General features: G+C 40.8%; 1 protein-coding gene across 2 annotated transcripts in view; it reads left to right on the top strand.

The window, feature by feature from the left end:
• Window positions 1-209: 209 nt before the first annotated feature.
• Window positions 210-21,396, top strand: part of LOC123577160 (minichromosome maintenance complex binding protein) — a 48,697-nt gene continuing 27,510 nt past the window's right edge. The window contains exons 1-4 of one of the 2 annotated variants that reach the window (XM_045439135.1): window positions 210-563; window positions 19,722-19,807; window positions 20,648-20,788; window positions 20,918-20,959. In XM_045439135.1, coding sequence (XP_045295091.1) covers window positions 506-563; window positions 19,722-19,807; window positions 20,648-20,788; window positions 20,918-20,959 — 327 coding nt within the window. In that variant the 5' untranslated portion in view covers window positions 210-505. The remainder of the gene's footprint in view (window positions 564-19,721; window positions 19,808-20,647; window positions 20,789-20,917; window positions 20,960-21,396) is intronic. The other variant, XM_045439134.1, reaches the window with a different exon arrangement.

The following is a 21,396-nucleotide window of genomic DNA, read 5'->3' as shown; positions in this document are numbered from 1 at the left end:
TTCACACTAGCACAGCGTGACAAAACGCGATACGCAGAGCTCAGCCTCGAAGCCTTTCCACCCACCAGCCTGCGTGCCCTTCCTTTTGCCCATCTCCAAGATGGCGGCCACCCCGCCGCCGCGTCGCCGCCGCGTCCTGGCTCCACCCCGCCCCACCCCCGCGCTCCCGCCGCCCCTCCTCCCGCCCTCGGGGCCGCGCCGCGCGCTCCCGCCGCCCCTCCTCGCGCGAGCTCCACCCAGGTCGCAGGCAGCGCGGTCGGCGGCGCCTATTTCCCGCCATTGTGCGAAGTGGAGGCTGGGGGCCCGCACGCGCCGCCTGCCCGTGGCCAGCTGCTCCTTGGCTGCCGCCGCCACAGCCGCCGTTCCCTGAGGCGCGGGCAGGCCGGGCGGCCCGCGCCCCGAGGCTCGCCGTGCGTGGGAGGGCGCGGGCGACGAGCGGCCGAGCCCCCGAGGAGGAGCCGCGGCGCGGGACGCCGGGCCGCGCCGGCCCCGGCCCGTCGGCGAGATGCCCTGTGGGGAGGATTGGCTCAGCCACCCGCTCGGGATCGTGCAAGGTTTCTTCGGTGAGTGGCGGCGCCGGGGGCGGGCTGGGCGGGCCGCTGAGTTTGCCGAGCCCGGGGCCCGGCCCCGCCGCGCGGCCCCACGCGGGGCTCCCCCGGAGGCTGGCGTGGCCGGCCAGGCCTGCGCGGAGACACCCCCGTGCCAGGGCCTGTGCCTGTGCCCGTGCCGCGGCTTCCCCGGCCGGCCGCAGGTGCCTCCCACCTGCCCGATTCGTGATTCGCGAGCGGCCAAGGTTACGCGGCGAGGAGCCGGCGACCGGCCGTGATTGCCGGCCTCGCTCCCCTCCGTGGCGCACCGGGGACCCGCGCCCCGCGTTTGACGCTTCGCGGAGGGGTCCTTGAACCTTCTGGGGGCCCGCCGAGACGGGGCGAGGAAAAGCACTTTGCCTATGGGAAGCCTGCAGGATATTTCAAAACTTCCGGTGTGTCGGGGGAGTGCTCGCTCGCAGCAGAAGTTGGCTCTAACTACTGTATTACACGCATCCTCCCTTTTCGCGATAAGATTAGGGGTGACAGCTTAATTTTTCTGTTATGACTTTAAAGCCTTTTTAGTACACGTCTGCTTTCGTGCCAGAACTAGCAAGAAATGTTGAACTCAGCTGAGTTCCTACGTAGAAAAGGGCTTTGAATGCTGCAGACCAGCTTAGTAAATTTTAGTTGTAGTTCTTGTTAACGCTACTTTTCTGCTAAGCATCCATGAAGGAAAATTGAGGCTTGTTTGTGGTTAACTGGGCATTTTAACCCCCCTGCCCGTTCTTTTTGCACTTACGAGTGGTGGAGGCAAACCAGAAATCACTGTTAGATTGTGGCACCTGGAGGTAGCTTAGCAGTGAGTGGCCTTAGCTCATTTAAAACACCAGGCGGGTGTTAGTGAGAACGCCTTGATCTAGAAGCTAGTCTCCAGCAGCCAAAACCAGTGGCGTAAAATGCACGTATTTCTTGTAGGAGGGATTCAGCAACTCTTTATTCATTTTCCCTATAATTTGAACTAGTTTAGTTTTCTGGTTTCCCAGGCTGAAACTAGAAGCAGTAAATTAGAAGGCCTGTGTAGGCATCAGGACTGAGTCCGTGAACACTGACAACCTGATAAAGAAGTCTAAAACTGTGTGTGTGTGTGTGTGTGTGTGTGTGTGTGTGTGTGTGTGTATATATATATTTTTTTTTATTATATCCATAAGGGTGCTTTGAGGAAGGGACATATAGTCCTCCACTAAATCCTAGTAATTGATGTTCACATTACTGGAACCCATAATTGATGTCCAAAATAATGGCTCCAAAATGTGGAGTGAAGATTAAATTGCACAGTTGGTTTAGGTCGCTGTAAATGCATAGGTACTTCTTAGGGAAAATCCATCAGAAGTGAAACGTTTTTTAGGGCACCTGGGTCGCTCAGTCGGTTAAGTGTCCAACTCTTGGTTTCAGCTCAGGTCATGACCTAACGGTTCAGGAGTTTAAGCCCCGCATCAGGCTCTGCGCTGATGGTGCAGAGACTGTTTGGGATTCTCTCTCTCTCTCTCTCTCTCTCTCTCTCTCTCTCTCTCCCCCTCTCTCTCCCTCTCTCCCCCTCTCTCCCCCTCTCTCCCCCTCTCTCCCCCCTCTCCCCCCCTCTCCCCCTACCCCGATTGTCCTCTCTCTCTCTCGCGCGCGCGCTCTCTCTCTCTCTCTCAAAAATAAACTTAGAAAAAAAAAGTTTTGGTGCTTAAGGGCAAAGTTCCAGTTATGGATATTTAGTAAATTTCCCACATCCTGGTCTTGCTGGATAAATAAGATGACTTTATATTTGATGTAGTTTTGAAAGTATTTGTCATGTTTTGTTTCCTATGTGTATGATCCTAAGGGACACATCTCATTATAGTACAGAAAGGGTATAATTCGGATAAAAATACTGGCTTTACAGTATTTTGTAAATTTTGTAAGTTGCTATGGGCACCTGGATCTTGTTGAAATGTTTCCCTACAGAATGTCTTATTTCCCCATATAGATTGTTTTATAGAGAAGAAAATAATACTGCTTTATAGCCATAATTTTTTTGTAGAAGCTGTTCTGAAGTATATGTTTTTACTGTATTTTCCTACTGCCATGAATATGTTGAGTACCTTTGTAATAACAGCATTACAGGTATGTTTCTGTGAGAAGTAGGTCGGGTGTTAAACTTGTAGACTCTTTTTGGTTTTGTAGTAAATGGTTTCAAATTGATTTTTCACCCAGTTAGAGAAATGACTGTTGTGGTTTATGAGGCCTTTCTTGGTTCCACCCCTACCTAGTTCTCAGACCTCACCTTATCACTACATTCCCTCTCCTACTGAACCCTCTTTCAGTTCTTTAATTTTGGACCTTGCTTCTAGACCTTCTGCATCTCAGCTCTTTCCTTTGCCTGGCCCCCTCCTCATTCCACTTGTACTTTCCTGGCTAAATCTTCTTTTGGAAACCTAAGTTAAGTACCCCTTGCTTCGGTTACTGCAGGATCCTTTGTGTCCTGGAAATTAGTATACATTAACCCTAAAAATAAAACTGCCAGTTATTTTACCAGTAAAAATGGGTTTACTGGGAAATAACAGAGAATTACAGTGCGGGACATGCATGCAAGCTAAGGCAAACCATAGACAAGTCCCACAAACAAAGGAGAGGAACTTTATTTTATAAAGGAGGAGGAAGTTGGGACGGGTTATTTTGAAGGGAAGCCCATTGGAGAAAAAGGTTCAGGGTGATGCTGGTTTCTCACTGGCTGAGTTGCAGGGATAGTAGATATCTTGTAGGAGATGCAATGTACATCTCTCTCTGTTGGGGCCTGTAATTGATACTTACCTGTTAAAGATTTTTTTGTTAGGGATCTTTAATTGATAATTCTTCTTGTAATTAACATTGAGTGGTAGAGCTCCCCCTTTCAGCCTCCCAAGTACGCTTTAGTGAGGTTTCCCTTTATTAATTTTCACATATGTAAAGCAAGTTGTTGAAAGTACTTGTTTCTTGGGTTCCTATGCTATATTTTTTCTCAGCACATTCAGGGCCTGTCTCTGATTTATTCACCAGTATATCTTCATTGCCTGGAATGCACCTTGCACAGTGAAAATGCTCAGTGAACATGTGTCAGAGGCAGTGGAAAGACTGATGAATCAATCAGAAATGGTGTGAATTGGGGTGGTTACTGTAAGCGCAGGTCTCAGACATAGGACAGTCCTGGCAGACCTCCTACTGATTCAGAGAATTCATGATCATACCAGGTATGAGCTTCGTTCACATGCAAGTCCTGATTCTTCTTCATTTGGATAGGAAACTTTGAAATTCTGTGAGTGGCCAATCATAACCACCTGGGTCATAATTCATCTTTGCGAATCAATCTGTACTTTAATTTGTATCTGCCATGTTATAATTGCACATTTTTTTAAAAATGCACATTTTTTCCTGTAAGCCCTCATAAAGTGTCATTAATGTTTCACTTGGAGTTTCTTAAAGATTTTATGTACAGGACATTGAGATCCAAAGCTTTAAATTATGATTTAGGAATACTTCAGCATTATCTTTGTTGGCCTCTGTTATGTGTATAGTGCTAATGGCTGAGTCCCTACAATGATTATTTAGTGATCCATATCAAATTGCTTCCTTTAAACAAAGGCAGGAATAATAATTAAAAACAATTTTGGTATACTTTTTTTTTTCTCTTAATCAGTTTTTATTTAAAAGAAATTTTTTTCTTCCTTCACTCAGGTCCTCTCCACTGTACCACATTAACCCTGAAAGACTAGCTATACTCATTCCTGTCCTCTGCTGCCTCAGTTTCTGTTGAATGGTGTTCTCCTCTGGTATGACTATACCCACACAGGTGGCTCCAGCAAGCACCAGGAAGAATGAACGTTGGTGGAGCCATCCACGGGAAGCATGATGCACTCAGCTCTCAGACAACCATGAAATAAATGAGAGGACTTCTGTTGTAGTCTATCTCCATTTTCAACCACTCATTCTCATCCTTGAGTGGTAGCTGTTGAAGTGGAATTTGCTTTATTTAAATGAAGACTCGTAAGACAAGATTTCTAGATCTAACTGGTGGTTAGAAAAAATAGATAAAATAAATTTTCTTAGGGCAGCTGACTGGTTCAGTCAAAGGAGCGTTCTACTCTTGATCTTGGGGTCATAAGTTTGAGCCACATGTTGGGTATAACTATTTAAATTAAAATCCTTTAGGGGTGCATGGGTGGCTCAGATAAGCGTCAGACCCTTGGTTTTGGCTCATGTCATGATCTCACAGTCGTGGGATCGAGCCCCACATTGGGCTCCGTGCTGAGCATGGAGCCTGCTTGGGATTCTCTTTCCTTCCTCCTCTGCTCCTCCCCCACTTGCACACACTCTTGCTCTCAAAAAAGAATAAGTAAAAAATTTAAAACACCATTAAAAATTTTTTTCCTTACCTGAATTAATAACTCGTCAATTTTGGAAAACGTAGGAATGCTTATTGACTGGTTTCTTTAACTGTTTTTATTTTTTTATTTAAAAAAAAGTTCTTTTAGTGTTTGTTTAGAGACAGAGCACAAGTGGGGGAGGGGCAGAGAGAGCCGGAGACAGAATCTGAAGCAGGCTGCAGGCTCTGAGCTGTTAGCACAGAGCTGGACAACCCACGAACCATGAGAAGATGACCTGAGCTGAAGTCGGATGCTCAACCGACTGAGCCACCCAGGCGCCCCTCTTTCACTGTTTTTAGATTGTTGGTTGGGTCAAGATCATTATTATTGGTTATATTCAAAGTACTGTGGTTATATCCAACAACCAGAACTAGACTAAAAGAGCAGTGTTATGTGGAGGAGGGCAGGGAGAAGTATTTGGTCACTAGCATTTTAAAGAATTTAAAGCAATAATAAAATTGACTAAAAGTTTGCTTTTTTATTGTCACCACGATTCTGGACAGACAATTCATCCCCTTTTGTTTGTACCCATCTTGGATCTCTCCTATCATCCTGACCTTGGTAGGCCACTGAAAAAAGGCATTTGTTACAAGGCTATGGAACCGAAAGATAGGGAGGATGTCTTGGCGTCCCAAGAGTGGAATCTGGAACTGGAAAGCTGGCAGGAATCTAAGCAGCTCTTCTCAGATTTTCTTCTTAGGCTATATTCATCTCTGCACACGAACTTTATCTGTCTCTACTCCACAGCTCCCAAATTCACTTGGTCTCAGTTCCACACTAGTTAGCATCTTTATCTTAATCTCAGATTCCAGGGTTAGAGAATCTGATTGGTCCAGCATGGCGTCAGGAGTCTACCCGTGCACTAACAAGCTGTGTCCAGGGCACAGAGTTATATAGGACAGTCCTGACTTTTGAGTCCCACACCTCAACAATGGGGCAAGTTCTCAGAGAAGAAGAATGGATTGGGCACCTGTGGCAAAAGGTGTAGATATGTATGTATGCATTTTTAAATAATAGATCACACGTGATTTTAAGAAACATGGTAATAAGTAGAAGGATGCCCTTTTCCCACTGAAGTAACCACTTGTGATCCTACTTTTAGTGCCTTTATTTTTTTTATTTATTTATTTTTTTTTATTGAGGTCTAACTCACAGACATGAAATTAATCATTTAGGTATGTATACTTCAATGGTTTTTAGTATATTCACAGTGGTATGCAGCCATCACCACTATCATTTCCATCATTCCAGAAAGAAACGCTGTACCTATTAGCAATCACTCCCAATTGCCCCCTCCTCCATTCTCTGTCAATCAGTCTACTTCAGTTTATGATTTACCTATTCTGGACATTTGTATAAATGGAATAATACATGTGGGCTACTGTGTCTGGCTTTTCACATAGCTTAATATTTTCAAGGTTCAACCATGCAGTGGCATATATCAGCACTGTATTCCTTCTTATGACTGAAGATAATATTCCACTGCACGGATATACCACATGTTTATTCGTTCATTCGTGGATGGACCCTTGGGTTGTTTCCACTTCTTGGCTATTGTGAAGCGTGCTACTGTAAATATCAGTGTACAGATTTTTGTGTTTTCACTTCTTTTGGGGTGTACCTAGGAATAGGCTTGCCTACTCATAATGGTAATTTATCTTGATGTATATATATGTATATATGGTGTGTGTGTTTTAGGTTTATTTTGAGAGAGAGAGAGAGAAAGTGCACACTCATGAGAACAGTGGAGGGACAGAGAGAGAGAGGGAGAGAGAGAGAATCCCAAGCAGGCTTCGCATAATCAGTCGGGAGCCCGATATGTGGCTTGAACTCACAAACCGTGAGATCATGGCCTGAGCCAAAATCAAGAGTTGGATGCTTAACTGACTGAGCCACCCAGGTGTCACTTTTATGTTTAATTGTTTGAGGAATTGCCAAACTATTGTCCAAAGTGGCTGTACCATTTTACATTTTCACCAGCAATGTGTCAGGTTTCCAGTTTCTTACATCTAACATTTGTTATTTTTCTGTTTTATTAGTTATAGCCATCCTAGTGGGTGTGAAGTGATAACTTATGGTTTTGATTTGCATTTCTCAATGACTAATGATAATAGCATATTTTAATATGCATATTGGCCATTTGTATATTTTCTCTGAAGAAATGTGTATTCAATTCCTTTGCAAATTTTTTAGCTGGGTTTTGTCTTTTTATTGTTGAGACTTGAGTTCTTTGTATATTCTGCATACTAGACTTACCAGATATATGTGATTTGCAAATATTTCTACCATTTTGTGGATTGTCTTCACTTTCTTGGTGTAATGCATTTCAATGTAAGCTTTTAATTTTTTGTGCATAATACACCATAGTTTATGTAGAGGAACAGAAAGCACAGAAAAACTTTCATAACATTTTATTTGTATATGTTCAAGTTTTTAATTTGATGAAGTCCAATTTATGTCTTCCCTTTGATTGCCATATTTCAGAACCCATTGTCTAATGCCAGATGTAAAAATTTATACCTATGTTCTAAGAGTTTCAAAGTTTTAGCTCTTAGATTTAGGTGTTTGATTCATTTTGAATTAAATTTTGTATAAGGTATGAGGTAGGGATCCAAATTCATTGCACATGGATATCCAGTTGTCCTGGTATCATTTGTTTTTGGCTTATTTTTTACATTTGCCAGTTTATTATAAAAGATATTATAAAGTATTCAGATGGACAGCCAGATGAAAAGGTACATAGGGTGAGATCTGGAATAGTACCTCGTGCTTTTGTCTCCAGGGAACTGGAGTGTGATAGCTACCTCCCAGCAGTGGATGCATTTGCCAACCTGGAAACTCCCGCACTGTTTTTTGAATAGTCTGTTCTGCCCACTGAATGGTTGCCACTGAATGGTTCCCATGGAATGACACCTTTGTCAAAAAAATCACTGGACCATAGATGTGTAGCTTTATCTCTGAACTCCCAGTTCCGTTGGTCTATATGTTTATCCTCATGCCAGTACCACATTGCCGTGATTAACTTTGCAGTGTTTTTAAATCAGGAAGTGTGAATCCTTCAACTTTGTTCTTTTTTAATATAGTTTTGGCTCGTTAGAGTCCCTTGCATTTCCATATAAATTTAGAATCAGATCGCCCATTTTTGCAAAGATAGGCAGTGGGCATTTTGGTAGGGATTGCATTGACTCTTTTAGTTCTTTTGATAATAGAGTATAGTTAAGATTACAGACTCTAGAGCCACACTGCTTCTTAACTTCTGAACCATACTGGGTATTTGGCTCCCTGAGTCATTTTTTAAAATATTTCCTTTTTTTTTTTTTTTTTTTAAACTGCTGAATGATTTTCAGTAATAATCATGAAATGAAGCTTAAAGTATTATGTATTTCAAAATAGTATAGCTCTGCTTATTGCTTCTATCACCTTCTTCTGTATGCAACCACCACCCCCGCCACTGATTTTAGAATTTTTTTGTTGAGTTCCACTGTATTGATGTTGTTTCATGTTGGTATGGGTACTGCACATGAGATTGGAAGAATTTTTTGTTTTAATTGTGTAATTAATTCTTTGAATAACTTCCCAAGTTCCTACAGGACAAAAAAGAAACAATTGATAATTAATAAGTGAATTCCAACTACTTGGCAATGGCAAAGAATGAAATCTGGTCATTTGTAGCAACGTGGATGGAAACTGGAGAGTGTTATGCTAACTGAAATAAGTCAGAGAAAGACAGATACCATATGTTTTCACTCATATGTGGATTCTGAGAAACTCAACAGAAGACCAGGGGGAGGGGGGGGGGAGTAACAGAGAGGGAAGGAGGCAAACCATAAGAGACTCTTAAATACTGAGAACAAACTGAGGGTTGATGAGGGGTGGGGAAAGTGGGTGATGGGCATTGAGGAGGGCACCTGTTGGGATGAGCACTGGGTGTTGTGTGGAAACCAATTTGACAATAAATTTCATTAAATAAATAAGTGAATTCTGATAAAACAAGCAACTACAAAAGACAAGTTAGGCAGTTCCCAAAATTGTGCCCCTGATGTTAATGTATTTTTCGTCATTGTTAACGTTTTTTTCCTTTCCTTTCCTTTTCTTTCCCTTCCTCTTCCTTTCCTTTTCTTTTCCTTTTCCCTTTCCTAGAGAGAGCACACACACCAGCAGGAGAGAAGGGCAGAGGGAGAGAGAGAATCCTAAGTAGGCTCCATGGTCAGCGCTGAGGCCCACGCGGAGTTAGATGCAGGGGCTCGATCTACCATCATGAGATGACCTGAGCCTAAATTAAGAGTCAATCACTTACCCAACTGAGTCCCCCAGGCGCCCCTGTTAATATATTTTCTTGATTCATTCTTTAGTTATAAAGCGAATAACAGTTTGATAAGAATATATTTTAGTATTAAATACTAAGTTCAGTGCAATATATACGTGTGAGCTAAAATTTGTGCTTCCTATGCCTCTCATTTTGCACTGTTTTAAATATTAAACACACTCCCAAGTTGTCTCATAGAAGGTAGAGTTGAAATAACTCAAGTTCTGTCTCTTCATCTTTACAATCACTATTGTGTTTATTTAAAATCTGTTGTATGCATGTAGGGCTCTAGAGTGCCACACAGGGATTGGGGGATACTGTATCACTGCCCCTAAGAAACTTTGGACTGTTCTGGACCAGTTAGAGATTTACTGTCCAAACAAATGCACTTAGCTGAGTCTTGATTGGGAAGAATCTTGACAATATTGAGTCTTCCTAGCCATGAATGTGGAATATTTCCCCATTTATGTAGTTCTTGAGTTTCTTTCATCAGGCTTTTATAGCTTTCCTCATACAGATCTTACACATATTTTGTTAGATTTATATACAAGAATTTTGTTTTGGGGATGCTAATGTGAATGGTTCTGTGTTTTTAATTTCAAATTCCACTTGTTCATTGATAATATGTAGGAATATGATTGACTTCTGTATACTAACCTTGCATTTTGCAATCTTGCTATAATTGCTTATTAGTTCCAGGCGGGTTTTTCTTTTTGTTGATTCCTTCGGATTTTCTATGTAGAAACATGTCTTCTGTGAACACTTTTATTTTTTCCTTCTTGGCCAGTATACAGTATACCTTTTCTCTTCTTTTCTTTTCTTTTCTTTTCTTTTCTTTTCTTTTCTTTTCTTTTTTGTCTTAATGTATTAGTTATGGCTTCTAGTACAGTGTTGAAAATGGGGAGAGGGCCATCATTGCCTTGTTCCTATCTTAGTGTGAAGCTTCTGGTTTTTCACTTATTTTTAATTCTTCAGTTGCTTTCCTTTTGAATGTAGAGGCATATTCTAAAGTTGTTTTTTCTCTCCAGCAACTTTAGATACCATTTCAGAGTTTCCATTTCATAAGATGAGGAAATAGTGTCTACACAACCCTCCATTGCTTGTACCCAATTTTTGTCAGTCATTGTGCCACAAATGTGGCACCAAAGTTTACAGGGCTGTAGTGCTTTGTCTGATCGTATTATAAAGGTCAAAAACCAGTGAGTAACATTTATGTTATTATGATTGTATAATAGCTTTCCCTACAGAATCTACTAGGGTGTTTGGACCAGTAGGGGAGGAAGTAAAATCCTGTCATTAAATTATTTTGCTTTAAGGACAGTGTTTCAAGAATCAAGGTCAAAAGGTTTCTCTTATACTCCAAAGTTTACTATCAAGCCATAATTTATCATTTTTCATCATGAAATAGGTTTTGCACTTTATCAAGTGCCTAGTTTTCTATCCCCTGAGATGGTTATATTTTTTCTTTAATCTTTTAATGCCATAAATTATACTCTTAGGTTTTCTGGTCATAAACTACTTTTGTATTATTGGGATAAGTACTGCGTGATCATGATTTCTTTTTGAATACTCCATTGGATTCAGTTAATAGTTTATATGGGAGTTTTGCATCTTTATCTTTTGTGAACAGCTTGGCTTGAAAGTGCATAATTTTCTGGACTTGGGACTTCATGGGATTGAGAGGAAAGATCAGCAGTTTTTTCTCTCGTGCAATATTAGACATACAATGTTCTTTGACCAGATAGTGATAACCAGAAGAGCTCTGTCTGCCAATCTTGTGGCAGTTTTGGCAGTTCATATTCTTTCAGAAATTCATCTTTCACCTGGATTTTCAAATCTGTTTATAGTTCATAATATTTTGCATAGTTTTTAGTATTTCTGTCATCTATAGCATTTTCCCTTTTTTCATTTTGTTCTACCTATATTCTTTCCTTTTAGTATTGTGTTCTGTGTCTTGTCTTTATTTGTATGATTTTGTTCTTTGGGTTTTCTTTGTTCTGAACTGGCTTGCCAAAAAATTTAGCTATCTTAACATTAATGATTTGTATTAGTATTTTTCTCCATTTTATTTATTATTTTTCTTATTCTTTGGATTTTCTCTTCTAAAAGCTTCTTAAGTTGAAAAGTAATAAGCTCATCTATTTCCATTCTTTCTTTGTACTTGATAAGCATATTCGAATCTATAACTTCATAAAAACCACCTTGGTAACCCACAGACATTAAGCTGCACAGCTTTCTTTGTTATCCGCCTGGGAGAATTTCATAATTACTCCCTATAAAGTCCTCTCTAAATTATGGGTTATTTATTATCATGGGCTTCTCTGTTTTTAAAAATCATTATAGACATAAGGGTGCTCATGTATTAAGCTTCCCTTTTGTACTGAGTTCTTGTCACATTTTGGACAGAGAACATACACCTGGCATCTGTTGAGGCTTCCTCTGTGACTAGTACGTAGAACTTTTTGTAAATGTCACATGCTAAAAATGTACTCTGGATATTTTTATTTATTAGAGAGCTTACTATCTTCATACCTGCTGTGTATTTAATTTTGTGTTTCATGCTTGATTTATGTTTCTGAGAGGGCTGTGTCAAGTCTTTGTGATTTCTGTTTAGTCTTTCCTCCTTAGTTCTGAAAGTTGTTGCTTTATGTATTTTGAGGCTATGCTGTCAGGTACATACACACTTCCTTGAGCAGTACTATGTTAAAACTTAATTTACTTATATTTGTATTCTTGCATTTCCTTATTGAACAGAAATTTGACATCATATTCAATAAGTTCTTCCAGCATCTCATTCATATTATTTACTAAGAAAGAACTATGATCTCTTTGTGGATGTTCTTCAACTTCTTCGTTTTTAAAATTTTATTTATTTTGAGAGAGAGGGAAAGAGAGAATCCCAAGCAGCCAGAGCCAGATGCGGGGCTTGAACTCACAAACTACGAGATCATCACCTGAGCCAAAATCAAGAGTTGGACGCTTACTCAACTGAGCCACCCAGGTGCCTCAACTTCCCTTTTGAATTATTCCTCTCATTTGTGCTGGTTGCTTTTTAGATTTGTTGCTTAATTATGATGCTTGGACTTTTTTTCCCCCCCATTGCATTCATGAGTTAATTCTGTTGTTTCTTAGACCTTAGGTCTTCCTCTTTGGCGGATTCTTCATTTTTTTTTTTTTTTTTTTAATTTTTTTTTTTTCAACGTTTATTTATTTTTGGGACAGAGGGAGACAGAGCATGAACGGGGGAGGGGCAGAGAGAGAGGGAGACACAGAATCGGAAACAGGCTCCAGGCTCCGAGCCATCAGCCCAGAGCCTGACGCGGGGCTCGAACTCACGGACCGCGAGATCGTGACCTGGCTGAAGTCGGACGCTTAACCGACTGCGCCACCCAGGCGCTCCGGATTCTTCATTTTAAATTTAAAAATATTTTTAAGAAATATTGTGTGAGAAGAGAATAAGAGATTCATCACATAATGATAAAACAGTTCACTAAGAGGCCCTACATGTAAATGCACCTAACAGCAGAGCTTCAGAATACAGGAAGTAAAAACTCCTGGAACTGGAAGGAGAAATAGAGAAATTTGTAATTATATAATTATAAGTGGAGATTTTACCATTTCTCTTTTAGTACTCTACAGAACAAGCGAATAGAAGATAAGCTAGGATTGGGGCACCTGGGTGGCTCAGTTAAGCATCCAACTTTAGCTCAGGTTATGATCTCATGGTTTGTGAGTTTGAGCCCTACATTGGACTCGCTGCTGTCAGCATAGAGCCCATTTTGGATCCTCTGTCCCCCTCTCTGCCCCTCCCCTGCTTGTGTGTACACATGCACGTGCTCTCTCTTTCTCAAAAATAAATAAATGTTAAAAAAAAAAAACAAAAAAACAAGGATTTAGAAACACTGCAAAACACCATCAACCAAATAAATCTAATTGACATTTGTAGAATGCTCCACCAACATCAGAACATACATTTTTTCTGAGTGCGCATAGAACATTCACCAAGATAAGCCATATTCTGGATTATGAATAAATATTAACAAATCTTAAAGAGTTGAAACCATCAACTATGTTCTCCAGCCATAATGAAGTCAGATTAAAAATCAGTAACAGATGACAAGAAGATTCAAAGTTGTGGAAATAATATTTCTAAATAATCCATGGATCAAAAAGTCTCTAGGGGAATTTTAAAATATTTTGAACTAAATGAAAATGAAAACACAGCATATCAAAATTTGTGGGATACAGCCAAAGATGTGCTAAGAGGCATTAAGTGCATTTATCAGAAGAGTAGATCTCAAATCAATAATTTAAGCTTCTGTCTTAAAACTAGAAGAGCAAAATAAACCCAAGTCAAATAGAAGAAAGGAACTAATAAAGGTAAGGCAGAAATGAATGAAATTGAAAATAAGAAAAAAGAGAAAATCAATGAAACCCAAAGCTGTTTGTTTTATTTTTTTAAAAAGATCAGTAAAATACATAAGCCTATAGCCAGACTAGCAAAGGAGAAAAAAAAAAAAAAAAAAAAGACACAAATTACTAGTACCAGGAATGAAAGAAGAGCTACCACTACAGATTGTATGGACATGGAAAGGATACAAGATAACTCTAAGGACATAAATTCAACAACTTAATGGAGCAGTTCTTCAAAGAACTGTATTTCCTATTTTTACTGTGACAAATCACCACAAACTAAGGGCTTAATACAGTATAAACTTATTATCTTACAGTTCTGGAGGCCAGAATGATGGGAGTCTTACTGGGTAAAATCAAGTTGTCAACAGGACAGCATTCCTTTCTGGAGGCTCTAGGGGAAAATCTATTTCCTTATTGTTTTCCAGCTTCTGGAGTCTGCCAACATTTCTTGGCTCATGGCTCCTTTCGAGTTCTTTTCTCCTCGCTCTGAAGACTTCTGTCTCCCTCTTCCATGTTAAGGACCCTTGTGATTATATTGGATGCACATAGATAATCTCTCTGCTTTAAGGTCAGCTGATGATCAACCTCAATTCTATCTTCTACCTAAATTCCCCTTTGTCGTGCAATATATTCAGTTTCTGGGGATTAGGATGTGGCCATCTTGGGGCGGGGGGAGGCATTATTCTGCCTACCACTCCACATACTCATACTCACCCCAAGGTAAAATAACCATCAGCTCCCCCTCTTTCATGTGTCTCCCCTACAAAAGCCTCTGTTCTACTTTTTGTCTCTGTGATTTTGCCTATTCTTGGTACCTCATGTGAGTGGAATCCTACAGTATTTGTCCTTTTGTGTCTAGGTTATTTCACCTAGCATAATGTTTGTAAGGTTCATTCTTGCTGCTCTCATTGTTTGACAGAGTACAAAGATAATTCATGGAAAAGGATATTTTCAACATAAATGTGGGAACACATTTAAAACCTTCAAATCTCATACCTTATACAAAAATTAACTCAAAATGTGTCACAGTTCTAAGTATAAAATTTAAGACTGTAAAAATATAAAACTTTTAGACGTAAGTAGAAGATCTTTGTGACCCAGGGTTTGGCAGTGAGATCTTAGACATACACCAAAGACACAATGCATGAAACAAAAATTTGATAACCATCAAAACTAAAAACTTCTGCAAAAAAATACTATTAGAATGGAAAGATAAGCCATTAATTAGAATATATGTGAAAACCATAGATGAGATTTGTATCCAGAATGTATAAAGAAAGCACAATGGTAATTAACCCAGTTTTAAAAAGGGCCAAAGATTAAATAGATGCCTCACCAATTCAGCATCATTAGCCACTAGGGAAATGCAAATCTGAACCATGATGAGATGTTACACACCTATTAGAACAGCTAAAATTGGAAAACATAGTGACAGTACCAGATGCTGGCAAGGATACAAAGAACTTGATCTTTTATACATTGCTGGTAAGAATGCAAAATGGTACAGCCACTCTGGAAAAGAGGTGGAATCTTAACTGTACATTTACCATATACCCAACTGTCCCATTCCCAGGTTTTTACTTAGAGAAATGAAAGCCTACGTGTACACAAAAACCTCTACACAAATGTTTAGTTGTTTTGTTCATAGTTGTTAAACTTGGAGACAATCTAAATGTCCTTCAGTGGGTAAATGGAGAAACAAATTGTCATTCAGCTATACTGTGGAATACTATTCAGCAATCAATAGAAATGAACTATTGATATACTCATGTGTTAGGGTTCCCAAGACCACTTCTGTCTTGAGAGACTCACTAGAAGGACTTAATGTGACTCCATGTATAGTTTTATTCAAGGCCAAGATTTATTACAGCAGGATAGTAAAGATACACAGCTGGATCATAAGGGAAAAAGACACAGATGAAGTCTGGAGGAATCCACGTGTAGGCTCCCTTCTTCTGTCTCCCCTGGGAGAATTCATGGATTGGAAGACTCTGTTAAGATGTCAGTTCTCCTCAAATTATCTGTAAGTTCAACACAACCCTAATCAAAATTTCAGCAGACCTGACACAGAAGTCCATAAGCTGGTCCTCACAATTACATAGACATGTTAAGGATGACAATAATCAAGACAAATTTGAAGAACTTAACTATTTGATTTTTAAGACTTAAGACCGAGCCATAATGGTTAAGACAGTAACGAATATAGTATTAAGACAGCATAAAGATAAATAGATCAGTGTAACATAGCAGAGTGTGGAAATAAACTAACATAAGTGCAGTGAGTTGATTTTTGATACAAGTGCCAAAGCAATTCAATGCTAAAAAGAAAGCCTTTTAATGTTGGAACAAGTGGATATCTTTCTGGGGAGAAAATGAGCCTCAATCCCTATGTCACAGTATAAACAAAAACATTAATTTGATGTGGGTTTACAGACCTAAGTATGGAAAATAAAAAATGTAGAATATCTTCATGACCTTGGGGGTCAGTTACTATGAAAGAAAAAAAACTTGGCAAATTGGACTTCTCCTTAAAAGACACCACTAAGAATGTCAGAGAGATAAGGGGAAAATAATGTGCCGTGCATGTATATCTGGCTTCATCGTCTGTTAGGTGGCATGGTCTTGTTTGTATAACTTTCTTTTTTATTTATTTTTTAAAAGTAAACTCCACACCCAATTTGGGGTTTGAACTCAACCACTGTAAGGTCATGAGTTGCATGCTCCACTGATGAGCCGCCCTCCTCCCCTCACCCCCCAGCATGTCATGTTTCTTACTCAGATGCAGTCAGAATAGCAACGTTGCTGTGGCTGTCATGGCTGTGTATCAGCCTTTTCTTTAAACGTCCATTTTCACTGAAAGCAAAAATGCCCATTCTTATTTACTTATTGTCCATTTTGGTAATCCTTTATCGGCACTCCTCTAGTACAACAGCAGCTCTCTTTAGTATGCATCAGATTCACTTAGAGGGCATTTTATTTGTGTATTATTTTTTTTTATCTTGATTTACCAACAGCACTTTATTTTTGTCTTCTCGACATCTTGTTCCACGGCCTCCTTGGCCCTTTCTGCCGGGGCATCAGAGTCCAGCGTTGGCACCGGCCGTGTAAACACTGGCTGCAGTTCTCCTCCTCCTCTGTTGTGACTCTGACTTCCTCCTTGCAGACATTCCGTATGGGCATGACCGGTCCTGTCAGCTGGGTTTGACCGATTTGAGGTCTTCCGGAGAGCCCTCCCGGAGAGGGGCAGAGAGAGAGAGAGAGGGAGACACACGGAACCGGAAGCTGGCTCCAGGCCCCGAGCTGTCAGCACGGAGCCGGACACAGGGCTCGAACTCACAAACTGGGAGATCATAACCTGAGCTGAAGTTCGGGGCCGAGGGCGTCCGGGAAGGAGGATGGGCTGGGAGCTGTGCCGCCATCACGGCACACCGGCCTGCAGGACTCTGCAGACTGGTTCTGCCCTCTTGGATTCCACCGAGATCACTGGTTCATGCCGCCTCCTTGTGGATGCCGGCCTCTCGAGACTCTTCTGAGCTGAAGGCCCTGCCGGCTCGCACTTGGGTGTGACGCTGCAGCAGAGGGCACCTCACTGTGGGCTGGAGGGGTCCAGGAGGGGTCCAGGCGCAGGGTGTGGGTGAGGCACCAGGCCTTTGGTCTGTGGATCTTACAAGCTGGCTGGTTGAACCACAAGGCACGCGCCACTGTGGTCCTCGTGGAGGTGGCACTTCGGGGTCCTGCCATTCCGGCCGCAGGCCGTGGCTGCTCCAAGGGGGGACAGCCAGCGGGAAGGGATGGGCGTCGCAAAGCCATTTAGGCATTTTAAAACGCAGATTGCTAGGCCTCAGCTCCAGAATTTCTGATTCAGTAGGTCTGGAATGGGCTGGAAATTTTGGATTTTTAACAACTACTCAGGTGATTCTAATGATGGTGGTCAGGGCACGAGCTGAGGACCAGTTTCCCAGTAGATTTAACCCTCGTTGCACATCTGAATCACCTCAGGAGTTTATTCCTCCCTCCTTTTTTCAGAATTAGACTTGGCTCAATTAAATGAAAGTGTTTGGAAGCCCTGCTAAGCATGGTGTTAGTGGAATTTTGTGAATATTTCTAACAGAATCAGCTCGTCACAAATAGTTCCTTCCTTTACTTCACGGCACCATAGCACCTGTGTGATGAATATAAATGGTGGAAGTATTGGCTAGCTATGTGGTTTGCTGGTTCTCCCCAAGCAGATAATTCCTAATTCTGTCAATAATTCACTTTGGTCTTGGCCAAATGCTGTAATTTTTTTCAAAGCCTTGGTTTTCTTTTCTTTTTCTTTTTTTTTAAGATTTCATTTTATTTTTATTTTTAATGTATATTTATTTTGGAGAGAGTGAGAGAGTGCAAGCGGGGGAGGGGTTAGAGAGAGAGGTTAGGCACAGAATGTGAAGCAGGCTCCAGGGCTTGAGCTGTCAGTGGGGCTTGAACTCAGTGAACCGCGAGACCATGACCTGAGCCAAAGTCATACGCTTAACTGACTGAGCCTCCCAGACACCCCTAAGATTTTATTTTTAGGTAATCTCTACGTGCAACGTGGGGTTCAAATTTACAACCCCGAGATCAGGAGTTGCTCCACTAACTGAGCCAGCCAGGTACCCCGGTTTTCTTCTCTTTAAAAAACATTTTTTTTTAATGTTTATTTATTTTTGTGAGAGAGAGAGACAGAGAGTGAGCGGTGGAGGGGCAGAGAGAGAGGGGGGGAGACACAGAATCAGAAGCTGGCTCCAGGCCCTGAGCTGTCAGCACGGAGCCTGACGCAGGGCTTGAACTCACAAACTGTGAGATCATAACCTGAGCTGAAGTCAGCCGCTCAACCAACTGAACCACCCAGGCACCCCTCTTCTCTTTAACATGACATTGGAAACACCTTTCTCTTCATTTTACACTCATCGTTGTAAGAGTTGTCAGTGGATGCTAAATCTGGGGGTGGGGCAAGATTTGTAATAATTATTTGCATGCTCTTGAAGTGCCTCCTGCAGATTACTTAACAGTTGCAAAGGAGAAAAAAGTAACTGTACCGTGGAGAGATTGGCTATCCTTTTGACTGGGTGGTTAAGGTGAACATCATCAGTGAGGGGAAGGTGGACATTTGTCTCTAGATGATACCATTACAAGGACACAGCATCGCTTAGGGAATAGTCTGATAGTGCACACCTGCAATCTAATCATAAGAGAACATTAGACAAACCCAAAGTGAGAAGCATTCTATATTTTTATCTAGGGTTTGTATTCTTCTTAAATATGAATGTCATAAAAAATAAAGATTGAGGAACTGTTCCAGATTGAAGATGAAAGAGACATGATAGCTAAAAGCAGTATGTGATCCTAGACTGGCTCATGTACCGAAGAGGAAAAAGTGCAATAAAGGATAGTATTGGAATATGGATGGTGGGTTAGGCAAAAAGCATTAGTTTTGAATTTCCTGAGATTGGTAACAGTACTGCTAGTTATGTAAAATAATCTCTCTATTCTTAGGAAATGCATATTGAAATATCTAAAGGCAAAAGCTTATGGATGTGTGTAATTTAATCTAAATCGGGTCAGAAAACTATGAGAGCAGATAAATGGAGCAAAGACAGAGGTATTCTTTGTACTGTTCATGTGATTTTTTGGAAAGTTTGAAATTACTCCCAAATTAATTTTTTCTTTAAAAAGAACATCCTCTTTTTATTTCAGGATAGCTGCAAGGGAAAAAAAATCTGTATAAAAATGTTTTCAAAGAACATTGTGCTTTACAAATGATGGTTCATATGCTGCTTTGCATAGCTTTAGGCCTCGTTCTGTGGTGTTCTCGGCTAGGGTGTTGGCTCCTGAGAGCCTGCACGAGGTCACCATGCCCTTCCTTGTGACACCCAACCCCCTGGAGGGCAGCCCCCCCCTCCCCCCGGGTGCCCAGTGCAGGGCTGCACCTGAACGCGAAGTGCCACACCTGACCAGAGTCTGTTGTTACGTATTGTAATATTGTACATGTAGCTGTGAAAAATGCCTTTTTTTTTTCTTTTTCAGCCCAAAATGGAGTTAATCCTGACTGGGAGAAGAAAGTAATTGAATATTTTAAGGAAAAGCTGAAGGAAAATAACGCTCCGAAATGGGTAAGTTTATTGCTGCTGGGTTGGGCTGACTTCCAGGTTCTCTCTGTAGAGTGGTAATCCACGTAAAATTTTAAACTATATATACACATTATATACATACTATGTGTATACATTAATGTGCCCTGTCTTCTGCATTAAGTGTATGTGTATTAAAAGATTTTGCCCTCTTTCAACTGAAACGTCGAGCAATTCGGTGCTTCTATGTTGGTGCCTCTAGGTGGCAGTAACTGACCATATTACTCTCTAAGACCAAAAAAAAAAAAAAAAAAAAAAAGGTGTGAGTCTCTATTATCTTTGTTGCTTTCATTTAAAAAGAATTGGCATGTACTAGGTTGTTTTTAATGTTTATTTATTTTCGAGAGAGATGAGAGACAGAGTACAAGCAGGGGAGGGGCAGAGAGAGAGGGAGACACAGAATCCAAAGCAGGCTCCAGGCTCTGAGCTGTCAGCACAGAACTTGATGTGGGCTCTAACTCACGAACTACAAAATCATGACCTGAGTCGAAGTCAGGTGCTTAACCAACTGAGCTACTCAGGTGTCCCTGGGATGTACTCGTTTTAAGAGAAGAGCTCAGTAAGGCAAATGCCTTTCTGCTACTTGCGAAGTTTACATTAGAGTCCAATGTCATTATACAAACTAGGAAGAACTCAGTACTTTTATGCCCAGCACATGTTAACTGTTGAGATCATTGGCTTCCTAATGGGGTTTGGGGTGTGTGTGTGTGTGTGTGTGTGTGTGTGTGTGTGTGTGTGTGTGTTGCAGTTTGGGTCTGGATATATAGTTTCTGTATATGTGCTTAATGTTTTACAGATAGGAGTATTGACTTGTTTTCCTTTAAGGTGCCATCATTGAATGAAGTTCCCCTTCATTACTTGAAACCTAACAGTTTTGTGAAGTTTCGCTGCATGATTCAGGATATGTTTGACCCTGAGTTTTACATGGGAGTTTACGAAACGGTTAACCGAAACACAAAAGCACGTGTATGTATTGCTTTTTTTCATGAAACTTTCTGTTTGTAATTAGTGGTGTTAATCTTATCCTTGTTGTTTCTGGTGGTTTTGATTCAGATATACTGATATGATACTATTATTCTTTGTTTTGGATCATAGGTCCTTCATTTTGGAAAATACAGAGATGTAGCAGAGTGTGGGGTATGTATCCTTAAGATGTATAAGACATTTTTAGTAAGAATTTTTTTTCTTAAATGTTTATTTTTGAGAGAGAGAGAGAACACAAGGGGGTGTGGGGCAGAGAGAGGGGGGTGGACAGAGGATCCAAAGCAGGCTCTGTGCGACAGTGGAGAGCCCGATGTGGGACTCACAAACCATGAGATCGTAACCTGAGCCAAAATTAAGAGTCAAACGCTCAAACCGACTGAGCCACCCAGGTGGCCCAATACGAATTTTTCCTTAAGCAGCAAATTTATTTCCTTTGCTTGATCTTAAATGTATTTATCTTGTGTGTAAGTAAGTTCTAAGAAGTCACATGAGTGTTTTATTTACCTTTTATTTGAGTTTCTCTGATGTGGATGTATTTTTGATCTTCTAAAAATCTCTTAGAAGGTGGAGTACTATAAATAACAAAACTA

The sequence above is a fragment of the Leopardus geoffroyi genome, chromosome D2 (assembly GCF_018350155.1).
Source record: "Leopardus geoffroyi isolate Oge1 chromosome D2, O.geoffroyi_Oge1_pat1.0, whole genome shotgun sequence".
NCBI classification, from domain to species: domain Eukaryota; kingdom Metazoa; phylum Chordata; class Mammalia; order Carnivora; family Felidae; genus Leopardus; species Leopardus geoffroyi.
The sequence above is the reverse complement of the archived record's forward strand: the minus strand, read 5'-3'. Positions and strand labels throughout refer to the sequence as shown.